The 16,024-nt window shown below is 45.2% G+C and overlaps 1 protein-coding gene across 5 annotated transcripts in view; it reads right to left on the bottom strand.

Moving 5' to 3' along the window:
* Positions 1-3,644: 3,644 nt before the first annotated feature.
* GNAS (GNAS complex locus) overlaps positions 3,645-16,024 on the bottom strand; it is a 139,197-nt gene continuing 126,817 nt past the window's right edge. For all 5 annotated transcript variants that reach the window (XM_054217972.1, XM_054217971.1, XM_054217974.1 and 2 more), the window contains 7 exons: positions 14,192-14,246; positions 11,816-11,889; positions 11,353-11,411; positions 10,058-10,178; positions 8,857-8,987; positions 8,281-8,348; positions 3,645-7,402 (listed from right to left, as the gene is read on the bottom strand). In XM_054217972.1, the coding sequence (XP_054073947.1) occupies positions 7,256-7,402; positions 8,281-8,348; positions 8,857-8,987; positions 10,058-10,178; positions 11,353-11,411; positions 11,816-11,889; positions 14,192-14,246 (655 nt within the window). In that variant the 3' untranslated portion in view covers positions 3,645-7,255. The remainder of the gene's footprint in view (positions 7,403-8,280; positions 8,349-8,856; positions 8,988-10,057; positions 10,179-11,352; positions 11,412-11,815; positions 11,890-14,191; positions 14,247-16,024) is intronic.

The raw sequence follows: 16,024 nt of genomic DNA, 5'->3' as shown, positions 1-16,024 counted from the left end.
GACGAAACACTAAATGTACCAGAAATTGATTTTGCAAACTGAACTTTTACAGCTTTGAATGGAAACAATGTTGGTTGTCTCCTTGGGCTTAACTGCGTTCTCCCATATAGATTCGTGTTTTGCCAAGTTTCAGTGAAATGTCCATAAATCAGCCAATACATTCAACTAGAGATAAGGTAATACCTTTCAAGTTGAGTAGGAAATTACGGCAGCATCAAGTTGGACTAATGAGTTTTGGCTAAAGAGTTCTTCTCAAGCAGAATCTCAAGATTAAGCATTTTTGTTTGTACCTTGAGATTGAGAGTTACTGGTAACAGTGTCATTGCACACACTGAACACCGTGAGGCTTCGCCAGGGAACTGAGAAGTATTCTGAGACAAAACAAGGTGGTTTCCAGGTTGCTGACATAAGGTCGTTCCAGTCTCCTTCAAGTATCAACTTGAAAGTTGGAACTGTATTTATATCCTGTGGATTGCTTAAAAGCACAGCCTCACAACGCCCCCAGTGCTTTTCAAGAGGAGCCTATAGTGGAAACATTTTCTTCCTTCAAAGCAAGTTACAGTTGATCATTAAACTTCCACTCCACTGAAGGATCTCCCGGTTCTATAATGTGTGTAGGAAGTGCTTTTTTTGCAGTTCCTTAGTTGGAGATATCCTGGCCTTTTAGAGAAATTCATTCTCTGACCTTGAAAATTTGTATAAGGGTCCCAAACTGGGTCACTCACCTGGGGAAAGAAGAATTTCCCCCCTCAACATATTTTTCCATGTCCAAGGTGATGCATTTAGGGGTCTTGTTTATCTGGATTTCCCTAGTTCCTTTGAACGTTCGGTGAGGCTGTCTCATAACTTCCACAGCGGCTCTATTCTCTTCGCCAACCTTATATGCTATATGAGTAGGTGGGGGGGTGAGGCCAGGAGAAAGTAGCTGAATCCAAAGTAGTGGGTTTCAGGCCACGACGTTGGACAGAAAACTGGCTGTCAGCTCCCCAGTTTTAAATCACAGACAGTTAACAAGAGCCGTTGCTTGTGGTAGCACTGGGCTTCCAGACTGTCTTACACGGACGAACCTTGGTAGCCCAGCAGAGCGTTGCCCTGTGGGAAACAGAACTCAAGGTTAGCACCAAAACTTCCGTCAAATCCATGACTTCAGTTTGGATGTTGTGCCTTCAAGCAAAAAGAGAACTGTGATTAAAAATACTGAGCTACATCTGAATCCTCACACACGCTTCAGGAAAGACGTTGTCTGTAGCTTATACCAGTTTGAAATGCCTTTCATTAATGGTTTGAGGTCTTACACAGACACGTATTTGGTTCTATCACCCGACCCCTTCATTTGTTTTTATGGAAGCTCTGCTGATCTTGCCAATAGAAAACCGATAACGTAGTGAAAAAGACCCAGAAGGGGCCCCTTTCCACGTGGCCCGACAGTCACAAGCCTGATGCGGTGACCCTGAACCCCTCCGCAGCAGCTCCTTCCACTGCCCGCGCTCCAGCACTTCAGTTGCAAGAGTGATACGATTCCAAAGTCATGCCAAATACCAGAAAACTACAAACAGAATATACTTCACTGTTAAAAACTCCCGCAAAAGCCTAAAACCATCAGTTGGCGTAACAGAACAACAGAACCGAGAGCATTCCCAACGTTGCTACTGCTGTCCTAAGCTTGATCTTTCTCCAAACTCAAGCAGTAGTATATTAAAAAAAGTATTAGCCAACTCACTTAATAAAACAACTGGGTAAACGAAACTGAAGAGATACATTCACATTTTGGTTTTGAATTTGCTTACATTTGTCTACTGGTGCTGCAGCCTTAGAAAGCACGTTATATTACAGAAAATCTCCTAACGTCAGCATCTTCTCCCTCAAAAATGTATCATCTCTCTGTATTTGGGACAATGCGTAAAGGCTTTATTTTGTCCTGTAAAATAAAGATTTTTGAGGCAGACTTCCCAAGTGAAAAAAATTCAGAAAATCTGTAAATTCTGGTTTGGCGTTTTTTTTTTGTATGTTTTCCTTACAATTTTCTATTACATACTTGGTGAGTTACCCCTTGTTGCAGAGGCATCAGCAAGCACTTGCTGTTGCTAACCTAGGGAACTCCCAGAACCGGGCTAAGTTTATAGGACACAGAAGTTAGAAAAGAACCCACCTCACCTTATTATTTTTATGTTTAATGCGGTGAGACATTAGTTTGCCTCCCCAGCTCCTCCCAAGTTGCTTTTCCAAGCAGACTCATGCTTTTAACTGCACCCATTTTGCTCGGCTCCATCCATTAAAAGTAGACAGGGTAAAAAGCAGTTTTAACTTTTAATAAGATGAGAATCAGGGTTGAAAACAATTAATGCTGAAGGCAGTACTCACGGCTGAAGTTTTAGCAGTCTCTGCAATACACTGAAACACTCCGATGCCATTCGCCTGCCCAGTAACGGAAGCCCATCCCCTCGCGGTGTTTCGCCGGCCGGGTATCGCCAGCACTGGAATAGGCTCACTCTTGGAACGTCTGTCTCATCAGTCACCAGAGAGATTTTTCATCAGCAGAGGTTCAGAAATCCCCTTTGTAGCTTATTTTATATACAAAGACACATTTTTTGTCAAGATTTGTCATAGAACAGAGACTTTTTCCTAATGGATGACTCTTCAGCAAGAAGAGGGGTACAGATGTGGGGTTGGACTGCAAACAGGTGTTTGCTTGTACATATTCTTACTGTTCTACGAACTCAGCGAGTGTTTTTGGGATGAGGACCTGTTCCTGTGGGAGATTTCCACTGATAGTATCTATGGCCCCGATCCCGCTTCTTGCAGTTAGTGGGAATTTTATCACCTACTTCCATGGAAGAGGCCTCCCAAGTGCCGGCATTGTTAGAAACGCGCAGTAGATACAGCTGGGGACAGAAGGGAACTCACCCTCTGCCAGAGTAAGGTACAGAATTGTGTAACAACTTTATCAGTCCCAGACACGCGTAGAGCAGCAGCCCCCAGCTGCGTTATTACACAGGCGCTGGACGGGCACTGGGCTGCCCGCGGGTCTGGCTCCGTCCATCTCCTGGGTAATCACCTTGAGACCTTTTGGTTTTCCTGGCACATAGTTTTCAATATTGGAAAACAGGATATAATAGAAAGCATCCTATATCGTTTACAGGAATATCATGCCACGGCTAATTACGAGGTGCCCAGATTCTAAAGTGATAAACATTAATATTTCTGTGCATAGACTTCCTGGTAAAAGAAAATGATCTTGCAGGTATCAATTGTGTGCAACGCCCTGGAACAGCGCTAGCTTCAGTCCCTCTGGAGTAAGGACATGCTCCAGGTTAAACCCTGTCCTCGATGCCACGATTCGAAGTAGCTTCCAGAGAAAGGAAGATCAGCCCTGAGCCCATCCGGCATCCCTCCAACGCCTCTGCAGCCCCAGCTGCTCCCGGCAGTCCCAGAGCCCCAGCCCCAGCCTCCGGAGCAGGGCCCGACGCTTCCCGAAGCAGCCGGCTCTGGTTTCAGGCCGCAGCAGATTTGCCTCTCTGCGTTACTGAACACCCTTCAGGAGTTATCGCTGTTCTGCTGCCTCACGCTGGCTGCTGAGCGTGCACTGATGTACAACTTCCTAAAAGTTCTTGGGTTGAAATAAGTTACTGCAAATGCACAGTAGCTGATTTTGAAACCACAACATCTCTACAATTTATTATTATTTTTACAAAATACCCAAAGTGATCAGACCATATTGTAGGTTACTGGCTTGCCAAAGGTTGTTTTCAAATCAAAACCATTTCTGAGTTACAGAAGTGCCAAAACCAATCTCAAACCAGGTTTGTTTGTTGTGTTTGTTGTTTTTCTTTTAAACCAACCCCCATCCAACAAAACAGCCGTAGAACTTCAAACAGAAACAAGAGTTTGTGTTGGAAACTGCTTGAAAACCAACCCCCCGAATCATGCTGGAGCAGAAGCAGCCTCGTATGGCAAAATTTAGCATAGGGCAATTTAGTGCCAAGGTATAGACCCTCCATGGGTTTATAATGGAAATACTGACACAACCTCAACTACAGGGATGCAAATGTGCCCTAAAACACTGGATTTGCTTTTATTAATAAAAGTGGTAGTGTTTACATTTGCAGGTATCTTACACTTCAGCATCACGATGAATACTGAGGAGAATGAGTTAAGTTTTGGCTGTAAGGTCAGAAGTTTCCGAACAGATGAATGAGACAGAAGTGAAAGTCCTCAATCATGAAAACAAGAAGTTCAAATAAATAAATAAAACAAAACTAGGAAAATATGGGTAAGCATTAGGCTGGAATGGTTCAATTAACTGCAAATTATGGCCACTAAATTAGAGACAGAAGAAAACACAATTACTTATTAAATAGCAAGCATTAAAGCTTTATGGTTTTGTACTTAAAAAAAAAAAAAAAAAAGAAAAAAGCAAGCTGTTAAAAATAAGACTTGCATTTACCAGGCCACCAAACTGCATGGACTAATAGACACTAACAAAGGCAATACTGAGACGTTAAGACACACACACACTCCGACTTGTGCAACTCAACCACGTTCAAAACAATTGCCTTTTTCCTCACTTTAGGGGAAAGAAAGCAGCCCCTAAACATTTCTGTTCACATAAAGCTTCGGGTTTCTGAAACTGGTGCTGTCTTACGTAGCTCACTGTTACTATGGATCCTTCTCGTTGCAGAGGAAGAAGCTTACTTTTTAAAACATTTTTTAATGGAGGTGCTTTGTTTCCCTGGATGAGAGATTACATTCCTCACACCGCTGCAGGTTTTCCCCATTCAGAGATGTGGTGCTCACACCAACTCCTCCTAGGCTTAAAGATAAGGGTTGGCACTAAATTAAAGATTTTGGCTCCTGTAACTAAAATTAAGGCTCACAATGGATTTCCTGTCCACCAGGTGCGTCCCTTCCCTACCCAGGGGAAGCGCCAGCCCTTGGCCCACAGGCACCGGATACATTCGGAAATCGGAGGGGCTTTTTTCGGTCAGATTCTGCTGCAGCGCTACAGAGTTCGGGTGGCAACTTTCTAGACCTGCGAACAGGAAAGATCATTTTTAAAAGATAAGTAGCAACCGCAGCTAAAATTTTTAGATGATTTAGTGTCTTCTGGAAGATGACTAGTAATTTTGGATTAAGAGAGATGGGACGGTAACTCCATCAGGTCCCCCGCTCTTTAGGTGAAAATGGACGAGGTGGGTAATTTTCATTTACAAGTTCAGCCACAGAAGCAACGCAAACTCTCGGTTGCGGGCAGCGGCGGGTCTCAGCGCCGGAAGGCGTGGGACACCGGAGGAGACGGCGCTGCGTTGCCGCCGGGCACCCGCGGCTGAGCCGGGGGCAGCGCCGTCCCCGGGCGCGGGGGCCAGCGCCAAGGGCAGGGGCCGGGGCTCGGCGCCTGCTTTGTGTCTCTTCTGCTTTCCTCCTGCAGCCGCTGCAGCCAGAGCCAGAGCGGGCCGGGGTGTCGGTGACGGGGGCGCTGGAGTCATACGGGCTAACACTGTTCTAGGTGGGGGTTACAGCTGTAATCGCTGACTCTGTACAAATTGTACACGTAGGTTTAGACACATGAAAAAGTAACACACTCACAGAGACATAAAACACCTAGGTATAAAATATAAAGCAGTGTAGTAGTTACTAAAATTACATGCTCTCTTATTGCTACAGTGATTTTTGCTCTTTTTCTTTTTACTGTACCACATGTTGTTCTAAGCATATAATTTGCATAAATTATTCAAGTTTAAGAAAAATCCACACATCTTCACTTTAAGCTACTTATATAGTTAATATAAAACAAAAAGGTTCTAAAGTATCTCTTTATTAAAAGAGAAATAAAAAGGTCATTTGGGACTGGAGTTCAGTGGCCGAATCCGAGGGCCGTGCACGCCGTGTCACTCGGGAGGAGCCACCCCCCGCGCGGGGACGGTCACCGACCTGCACCATGCCCTGCGTGTCCGCTATTGTTCTGGTTTGTCTTCAGCAAAAAGGACTATGAATGACCAAAGACTAACATTTATAATTTGTAGCAAAATTTGGTTTATGTAGAAACAAGCCATGTTTTGCATTTGGATAGAGATTTAAATGAATTAAAGCTAAAAATTAAAAAGCATGATGCTGCAACATCTGGTCACTTGTTGAAGACCTCACTTTTAAAGTGGTTAAGTTTGCACAATTTGTACTTTTTTCTTTTTTTTTTCTTTTTTTCTTTTTTTTTTTTACTAAACAGTATTTTTTCCTTCTTTTATAAACCAGAAAAACTAAACTACAGATAAATTTTCCCTACCTTGAGCTAATGCTGCAGATAGGGTTGACAAAGCTGTACAGCGCAATCAAACATACTTACATCTTAGCTCATTGTACAGGTACAGCCATAATCAAGGCACAAAGATCTTCTACAAGTTATTTTTTTTCAATAAAGTTGTACAAAATAATACATTTTACAGTCTGTACAAGAATAATAATCCAGCAGTAAAATAAAAAATGAGGGGAGAGAAGAAGAAAAAGAAGGGAAAGACTGTGAGGACTACAGTCCAGATAATGATTTTAGAGCAGACGGGATCATCAGTGGACAAACCGAAAACAGTGTGTGGTTGACTCTCTGCCATCACAGCCCATGCGCAGTTCCGTTCCGCAACGTCCGGGGTTGTCTTTAGACCACCGAGACTGGTTTTAAAAATACCCTCCCGAAGGGACGCAGGTGGTGTCTGCACTGTCTGGGTTGCTGTCGAATTGTCAGTATTTCCGTCCAAAGCCACGTCACAGTCAGAGAACCAAACCCAAGCGTCTCTTCAACTCGGTCTGTGACTTGGCACCTTCTTCACTCTGATGCAGTGAACGATACAAAGCGGAGATCACGGGTTACAGGATTATGCCCACAGCAGTGCTAATTACCTAAAGGTTTCTCTCCCCAATTTTTGTTTTACGTTTTAATTTTTTTATCCCCAATTCTTTCAGGTGCTCCACATTCAGGGCTTTTAATTAATTAGGTTTTATTTCTTTTTTTTTCTTTTTTGTTAATAACAGTGTTAGGGAATCCTCATGGAAATGGCCTTTTAAGCATTAGGGGCCATCTCAAGCTGTCCGAGGGGTACAGAAGCAAGCTTAGAAGTGCTGCTATTGTCCAGCAAAGAGAAAAAGTTGAGGGGTGCAAATCAATGGGAGATTCAAACAGTTCGCTTCCACCCTACGTGGGCAAGGGTGGGCTTTTTTCTTTTTTTAATAAGGAATAAGGAGTCCAAAACACAGAAAAAAGTGCTCTCCATCACAACAACTCGTATTGGCGAAGGTGCATGCGCTGAATAATGTCCCGACAGTCATTGAAAACCCTCCGGATGTTCTCTGTATCCACTGCGCAGGTGAAGTGAGGGTAGCAGTAGTGCCTTCCGTCGCCACTCGCTGTGCTGATTCTCTGTTCAACGCGAGAGAGAGACTGGGTTACAATAAACCGACCGGGGGAAAAACCTGTAATCTTAACACTCAGATGAACGAAGGTTAAGTTTGTGTGAGTTGTGTTCAAAGGCTGTAACCAAGTGGCAAAAAGCCCCCAGTTTCACTCTCCCCTAAAGCATGGAATTTGAAATGACCGGAATTATATGGGGAGAAGGTTGCCGCATCCCGGGGAATTTCAGAGCTGCACAAGAACTCACAAAAGTGCTATTATCTATACGCAGCTTTGGAGAATTTAGCCAGGCAATTCCTGGTCAATTTGGCATTGAAGGAAGTGGGATTTTGCCTCCTTGTACAAGGTTTTATCCCTGCTGTGCGCTTCCAGAAAGCCTCCCTCAAAGTTTTATTTGGCTCCATTTTAAAATGAGTCCACAATTCGATTGCCATGCTCACCATTACGAGTAATTTTAATAACATTTTAAAAAATCTATGCCTATTATAGCTTCAGCTGGCCAGTAATGGGAAAGTTCATACGAAAAGAACGTTAATATTTTACAGACGATGTGTCTTTTCATTAGTCTTTATCTTTAGAAATAATGCATGGAATAAAAATCTGGTGCCATTAATAACAGCAGGACTTCACTCATCATTCTATTTGAGGTTTCTCAACTCTTACTAATTCTTTTGCTATTTCATTATGTACTGTGACAACAAACAAATACCCGAAGTGCCCCCAACAAGCAGCGGTAAAGTTCTTAAACATAACAGTGTTTTATGCAGGGTGGATGTTAAATACAAACTACACAAAAAGTGACAGCATTTTGCAGTGGTAGAAGGTGTGTAGGAGCTTAGATTTGAGAAAAATCATGTAAGAAATACTGAAAGAAAGGAAATACTTACAAGAAACTCGTCTCTAATAAAGTACTTGGCCCTTGTAACTCTGGGATCCTCACCAGGCTCTGGTGTTGCTGATTAATAATAAAATAAGTATTTGATTAAAAGAGATGTTTTTGGTGATAGCACCTAAAAATGATAACTTGTTCTGTTTTCTGCTCACATATGATAGAAACATACTTTGCAAAACTGACTGTGAGATAACCCAAACCATAACACATTATGGAAAGCAGCAAGATTTCAGGAGAACAAAGGCCCGCTCCAGCGCCCACAGCAGCCGGCACTCGCCAGGAGAGAAAGGACCACAGGAACGACCGGTGGGGGCAGGGGACGCGGCTGGGAGTTGTGTGCTGGGCTCTGCACCAGCAAAGTAACAGTGTCTTGTCACGATGAAATTACTTATATATTAAATGTACTACAGACAGATTCCCTTGTTATTAATACCTAACATTTAACATTACAGTTTGGCTGAAAGACAACTTCTACTTAAGAGTTTTCAAGTCTTAGCTGAAATTACCAAACCCATCGCAAACTTAATTAACAAGGAAATGCTAAACTGCTAATAAAACTTAAAAATCTTACCATCATCTGGTGTAGTGTAGCGAGCAAATTCTGGAAAGTAGTCTTCGATTTTAGATTTCCCTGCCAAAACTTTCTCTGCTAGCAAGTCTTGTTTATTCAGGAAAAGAATTACTGAAATGGTCCGTAGCCACCTGTAGAAGAGGAGAAGGCACAGCTGGGGTCACACACCAAAAAGAAACTTCAGCCGGTTCTGGAGACACCAGCCCCAGGACACACCGGTCATTCTGAAAGGTCCCGTTTACACCTGAATCCAATGGTGTGATGCCGGGCGTACACACCCCACGTTTGGGTGCTTCTGGCCTGGGCAGTGGAAGTTGCCCACGTTCTGCTGCTCCATCACCTGGGTGAGCCCAGTCGCCGCTCAGCGCGCTGCTGCAGCGCCGCTTTCATTACTGCAGCCGCGATAAGGCAGCTACCAACGTGCAACTCTCTGGAGCTTGCTCAGTCGAGGAGCCTATGAGACCTTCCTTCCCCGGCAGACGGGCAGAGCCGTGACTGCCCAGGAGCTCGGTCTGCGCTGTGGGACTAACCCCACGCTGCTGCTGGCGCTCAAGCCCGGACCACCGCCCCGCGCTCGCTCCCGCTCCCCCTTGGTGGGATGGGGGAAGAGGAAAGGAGGAATACAAGCAAGAAAATTTGGAGGCCGAGGTAAAAAAAGTATAAATAATAATTGTTTAATAAGTGGGGGGTAAGTGGAAAAGAGAAGGAAACAAAACCCGAGTGATGCAAAGGCCCAGGAGCCAGCTGGATGCCAACCCTCCTGGACCCCCTCCGTCCCTTTGGGCGCTGAGCAGCGCGCCATGCAGCATGGGACACCCCGCTGTGGGCTGAGGCCACCTGCCCACCGCGTCCTCCCCCAGCACACTGCCCGCCCCTGCTCCGTCGCGGCGCAGAGTGAGAAACAGAGAAGCCAGGACGCTCTGCAAACGTCGTTCAGCACCAGCCACAACGGCAGTGTGGTACCAGCCTGGTACCAGCGTGTTCCTGGTGTGGTACCAGCCTGGTACCAGCGTGTTCCTGGTGTGGTACCAGTGTGTTCTTGGCATTGTTTCATTCCAAATCTAAAACACGGCACCGTACGCGCTGCTATGAAGAAAGTTCTCTCTATCCTGGCCAGGCCCAGTACATGCGTCTTGACTCTAGTATAGGACAGAGTTCCTAATCGACGGGATATGAGCGACGAGACTCCCAATTCACAGACCTGTTGTTCCAGATACTCTTGAAGAGGTTTAGTGCTTCTTGAAGCCGATTGGTCTGATTGTCCTCTCGTATAACCATGTTGTAGCTACTGCTCGCCACCACGAATATGATAGCAGTCACATCTAAATCAAGAAATAGCCATCAGTTAACACCAAACTTCAGAGGAAATACCCAGGAATCCCAGAGTTCAATAAAAAGCTGCCAGACTTTCAGCTTCATGAAGAGAACAGGCTGGAATGCTACCGCTGACAGCTTTCTAAGTGCCAGAAATAAAAAAAGAAGGTGAAGCAACCGTCAAAGACGGGAGAGGCAGGCACAGAACAGAATGGCAGAAATTGTAGAAAAGAAAGGAACAGAAGCCAGAGAGAAAGAGAACCTGAAGAAAGCTAAAGGAGCATTTAAAGAACATTTAAAAGGTGTGAAGAAATGCAGAAAGCAACTCTGAGCTATCAAGGAAGGAGAGGGAGGCCCCTGGGGGAAGACCTCAAGACACTTTTGATCTGCGTGAATATAACAGCAGCAGCAGTGGCTGCGAGTTCAGGGTTAGCGGCTCTGCCCCGCCACAGCGCCCTGCTCCGCGCCGAGTCGGACGGCTGCTCCCGGGGGCTGCTCTGGGGCCGTTCTGGCCAGAGCCCGTGCTTTGACTGCCTCCCCCCGGACACCCGTGCAGAGGGATGGGGCAGATGATGGGCAGAGGAAGGAGCAGAGGTAAAACCCAACAAATCCGTTATCAATAGCGCAGAAGCCGATACTGCACAGTCCTTCCACACATACCTAAAGTGTTCAGGTGACACTCTATGACAGTAACTGTAGCAAAACACGATGAATTATAAGTTGCAATGTGGCTGCAATTATGTGCAAAAATATGATATTCTGATTTATGCATATATTAGTTATCCTGTAATTGTATATTTTCTACAGGCACAAACATGTAAACCTTCACTCGGAGGACAGAATACAGCTTGGAATTTAACGCTCACACAGCTGGCAAATAATGTGCAAACCACCACCAAAAAACCCTAATTAAATGAAGAGAGGGAAGCCGGAGAAAATAGACAACAAGGCACGTTAAGTTATCAAACTTGAACTCCTTTCCTTCTACGTTCTCCCTAAAGATACTCTATGCAGTTACAGAAATTTCCATGTCAAGAAAAATTACATCCCATACGACTGTTCAGATAATTCCTTATCAAGCTACACGGAGAAGAAGATGGCTTTCACACACTGAGAAACTGATTGGGTGTTAAAATTTTGTGGAAAACTATTTTATAAAACAAACATAAATTCCAATCGTACCATTAAAACACTGGATCCATTTTCGGCGTTCATCTCGCTGCCCTCCGACATCAAACATACTAAGAAGAAAAACATAAATCGAGTCAGAACATATTTTGTGTTTGGGTTTGTTTTCTGCAAATGCAAACAGAAAATGTACAAAATTTGAGGAGTTCTGTGTCATAGAAGCTAAGAGGCAACGAGAATTACGAGAACCCGAGCAGGTACCAGCCCAGCAACACCTGCCCGCAGAGCTGCCATCGCAAACCACGGTTGTGTTTCCTTTCACCAGCACCTGCACTTGAAGGTAAGAAGTTCTGTGTGTACATCGCAGATTCATCCCCGTTCTTACATGCTGAGACGTTAAAAAAAGATCCTACAAGTCATTTGCTGAAACGAGTATCACAGACCTAAACTCAACAAGACCAGCCTAAAACTCAGCATTATATTAAAAGAAAAAAAAAGACAAAATACGGATACTTACTGAAAATTTACTTTATCCACCTGGAACTTGGTTTCAAAAATTCCTGATGTCAAAACTCTGCATCTGAGAAGATCCTAGAGCACAAAGGGAAAGTCATCGATTCGACACGGATACTTCACCGTTCTCAGCACCAGACACACAGCCCTTCCTGCCAGCGCTGGTGGCGCGCGCTCTGCCGTGGAGACGGGGCACAGACACCGCGAAGCTGCGTTTTGGTTTGGTCTCGAGCACATGAGCTCGCTCGGCTGCGCTCGGCCTTTATGGCAGCAGGGGGTGACCAGCGGGCTGTAGGTGCCGAGGGGGAGCAGGAGGGGGCCGGGGCTGCACAGAAGCGGGCGCCAGCCTGGGGATCAGCCCACGCTCTCGCAGGTTTGCGCGGGGCTGGGGTTCACGCCAGGAGCCCTGAACTGCCACCAAGTAGGTCCCAACCCCAGCAGACAGATCTCTGCCCCAACCGCTCGGTGCTTGGCTATTAGAAGAAGTGCCTAGGTCTCAAAATTTTCCATTTTCTCCTTCAAAGAACCGGGAACTCAACCCCTCAAATCTTACAAGGATTGGGCTTTTCAAAGGTAAAATTTGAAATTTCCTGTAGAGGCACAAAAATGATAATCAGAAGTTGTGAGCTGCAAACAATTGAAATTTTTATAAGCGCTACAAAATCCCATTAAACCCAAACTGCGATGGCTTTTATTTGCTGTGAGCTGCACAGCAGAGACGGGCACGGCCGGTGCCGCGCGGGAGCCCATCTGGAAGCACCGCATTTGCACGGGCGGCAGACCCCGCGCACAGCCCACCTGTAACCAGCCCCAAACCACCACTGCCAATTCAACTAAAGGCTTCATCGTTCGGGACTTAAAGTTTGGTGTTCTTCACGGTGGGTCTAACCAGCAGACACTGTGACATTTGCAGCAGACAACATCACGTAAGCAGAACAGACTGAACAAAAAAGCGATACGCGCAATCAAGGCTCAGCTCTCCCTCGCAGGTACCCAAGCGGTTAGTCACAGGCAAACCCACACAAAGCCCAAAGGTTAGAAACGCTCTCAAACCATTACACAAAATGGCTACGCTTTAACAACAGGCATCTGGCTGGTTTAATGCTCATATTGAAGGATGTATATATTTAAACATTGTTCTATATGTTTGAAACAGTTTGAAATTTCGGACTCCCCAATAAACAGAAGGAATTTGGAGAACTGGAGACTCTGGAGCTCCGCATCACTACAAATCACTACAAGTATGATGTTAAAAAAAAAAAAAAAGGGGGAAGAAGAAAAAAAAAGCAGTCACCCACCTCAAGGGAAAAACCAAAAAGAGAAGGAAGTGATTTGATCATTACACTCAGGGGTTCCTCTGGGAGAAGGATGTGACAGCCAGCGCAGAACCCAAAGGGGCCCTTTTCACCCCGCGCTGGGGGGCTCAGCGCAGCCACGGCCCCAGAGAAGCACCGTAAGCACCGACTCTCACTTGCAGAAGTGAAAGTAGGAAACTATTTTACTTAAGTAACTACTTAAATACTCACCTTACTTAAGTAATTACTGTAAGTAAAATGTAAGCGCTCTACTAAACGTAAGTGTATACAAGTTAAACTCCCTCCTGACCCCCTCAGCCTCCGATACAAAACTGACTCTTGTTTTAAAGTTTCACATCTGAAGATTAGTTGCTCCAAATTGCAAATATAACAACCTATATTTTTTTATATTTTGTTTCTTGAAAATAGAACGATTTCAGTGATAAAAATCCTCATTTATAAATAACCTCAGATTTTTAAAAGGATGAATGATTAATTTGTTCTTAAACAACTTTCAAGGATACAGACTGCTCGCTCCTCAGCAATACCGTCTGCAAAAGTTCAGGGACATCAATATGTTTTTTGGTTATTTATCCTATAAAAGTACGCTAGAAGCTTAATTGCATTATTCACCGGCAGAAAGTCAGGAATATACATTTGATTTTGGATTAGGGATTTGGTCCTTAAAAGATCCCCTGATTATCCGTAACAAAATGAAAACTACCATTCCCATTTTGATAAAAAAGAACAATTTTCTAACAAGGCTGTTTGTACACAGTCCGGTTTGCGCCAGAGAAGGAGCCGGAGGGGGGCTCCGCCAGGAGGGCACGACACTGCAGCTGCTCTTTCGGGCGGGAAGCGCGGCTCTGGGGCGGCAGCCCCACGGACGCTGCACCCGGGCAGGGCTGCGGAGAAACAGCATCCCAACGCAAGCGACAAAGGAATTTTTATTGCAGTACTAAATAGGTACAGGAAACAGTGATACCTGACTTAGTGTCACAAATGGCAATTAGATAATTAACGAGATAGTTATCCTCAAAGACGGAGAGAGAAAATGTGTGATTTCCTAACAAAACTTCGCTTACCTGGTCAGAGGGTGTATACTCGTTTTGTTTGACGATGTCGATCTTGTCTAGAAAACTGGGGAGAGAAAGGGAGAGAGAGACTGGTCACCGCCGCTCAGAGGGACGTCCCTGGCTGCGGGCCGCCGTACAGAACGCACGGGGCCACAGGCTGCCATGCCCGCGGCTGGCACCACGGGGACGGGGACGGGGACGTGCGTCCCCCGCAGCACCCGTCAGAGTCCACCCTACAAGCTGCTACTGCCAAAAGTAAGCAATGGCTCAAATAAATGGCCAATGAGCAATTTTCCTGACAGTAAGGTGAATATTTAAAACATTTATCGTCCCCATAATTTGTTTAAATGCATGAAGTCCCCAAACCAATTTCATTACAAGCTCAGTTGAGAGGAAATACTGATTTTTCTGTCAAAACTGAAAAGGTCAGCTTTTCAGTTTACTTTCTGGAGAAGTAGCAGTAGCAGGGGGAAAAAAATATAAAAAGATATATTTTCTTCAAATTCATTAGGTGTTACCTCAAGAGGCTATCCTGGAGTCTTTAAAATGTTTTTACCAATTAACTGTAACCTCCTAATTATCCTTCCCTTCCACACAAAAAGCAGAACCCTGCAGGACTGATCTGTTCCCTGTTTCTTGCCGTGTTTCTCCACCCGGGGGGGTCCCAAGCTGCTGTTTATTATTGTTTATTATTGGGACAGCCAGCACTGCTCCTGCAGTTAGCTCTACCCCTAACGTCAATACTAATCACAGTCTTAAAACCAGTAGGCTTTAAGTTTCCTTTTAGATTCCTGTGCGTGAATCCTGTTCTCTATGGAGCAGGAAGCACAGAGAAACGGAGTTTTCCCGGCCGATGCCCCCACGCAGGCAGGGCCGCAGCTTTGCTCACAGCGCATTAACTGCAGCCGCAGGCAACAATTCAAATGGGGGAGAAGGGGAAAAGCCGCGTCCCAGATTGACAGACCAGAACTGACCCCCGGGGGGGTCGCGGCCTGCGGCCCCTCCAACTCGGAACGGCTAATGAGGAGGGGGAAAGCAGGAAAAATGATCGCATGTTTTAACGGCAGCTTCAGTGTAATGCCCCGTGCACCGGGAGCTGGATGACCAGCTTGCTTCAGAGACAAATGTCAGGTCATTTTTGTTTAGTCTCAATTACGGAATTTTAAACACATTAAAAAGTATCTTAGTAAGCACAGTCCTAAAAACACGAGACAAAGCGTGAAGATCAATTCCCAGCACAAAAGGTGACCGGGAGACAGACGTACAAGGATAGAATCAATGACAAATCGTGCTCTGCAACTTGCAAGCTGGATTTTTTCCTTGTCGCTTCCATGTTGTGAAGTAATTCTATTTTTCTTTTTTCAATCCAAAGCAAAAGTAGAGCTCTTTGTTCGGTGCACAGAGGACGTTAAATACATACAACAATCACGAATTCCAACTAGCACGAGTGTTTCCACATCGCGTTCTCCCCACAGACCACAGTTTGAGAATCCCGTGGCAGTTTCACAAGTTGGAGGGCGCTTGGAAAGCACGCAGGAGGTGCCACGTCCATAGAGGTCCGACGGCGGCTGCCCGGCTGCAGCCCTGCGCGCACCTACGCACTGCGTCTCCCGCAGGCCTCCGCAAGAGGTGGAGCCTTCCTTTTGGTTTTTGTTTTGTTTTGAAACACTCTGCTAATCAGCTTAATGGATTTTGGAAACTGACAATTAGAAAATAACAACAAGATATTGCTAAAACCTGGAACTGAAAGTACAAACCTCTTACTGTTGTTTATGCAGACTATTTTTAGGCCTATGATTTCCTTGAAAAACACGAGGCACGGGAGCAGCAGCACTGCACTGG

Source organism: Rissa tridactyla, chromosome 12, assembly GCF_028500815.1.
Source record: "Rissa tridactyla isolate bRisTri1 chromosome 12, bRisTri1.patW.cur.20221130, whole genome shotgun sequence".
In the NCBI taxonomy this organism is placed as follows: Eukaryota; Metazoa; Chordata; class Aves; order Charadriiformes; family Laridae; genus Rissa; species Rissa tridactyla.
The sequence above is the reverse complement of the archived record's forward strand: the minus strand, read 5'-3'. Positions and strand labels throughout refer to the sequence as shown.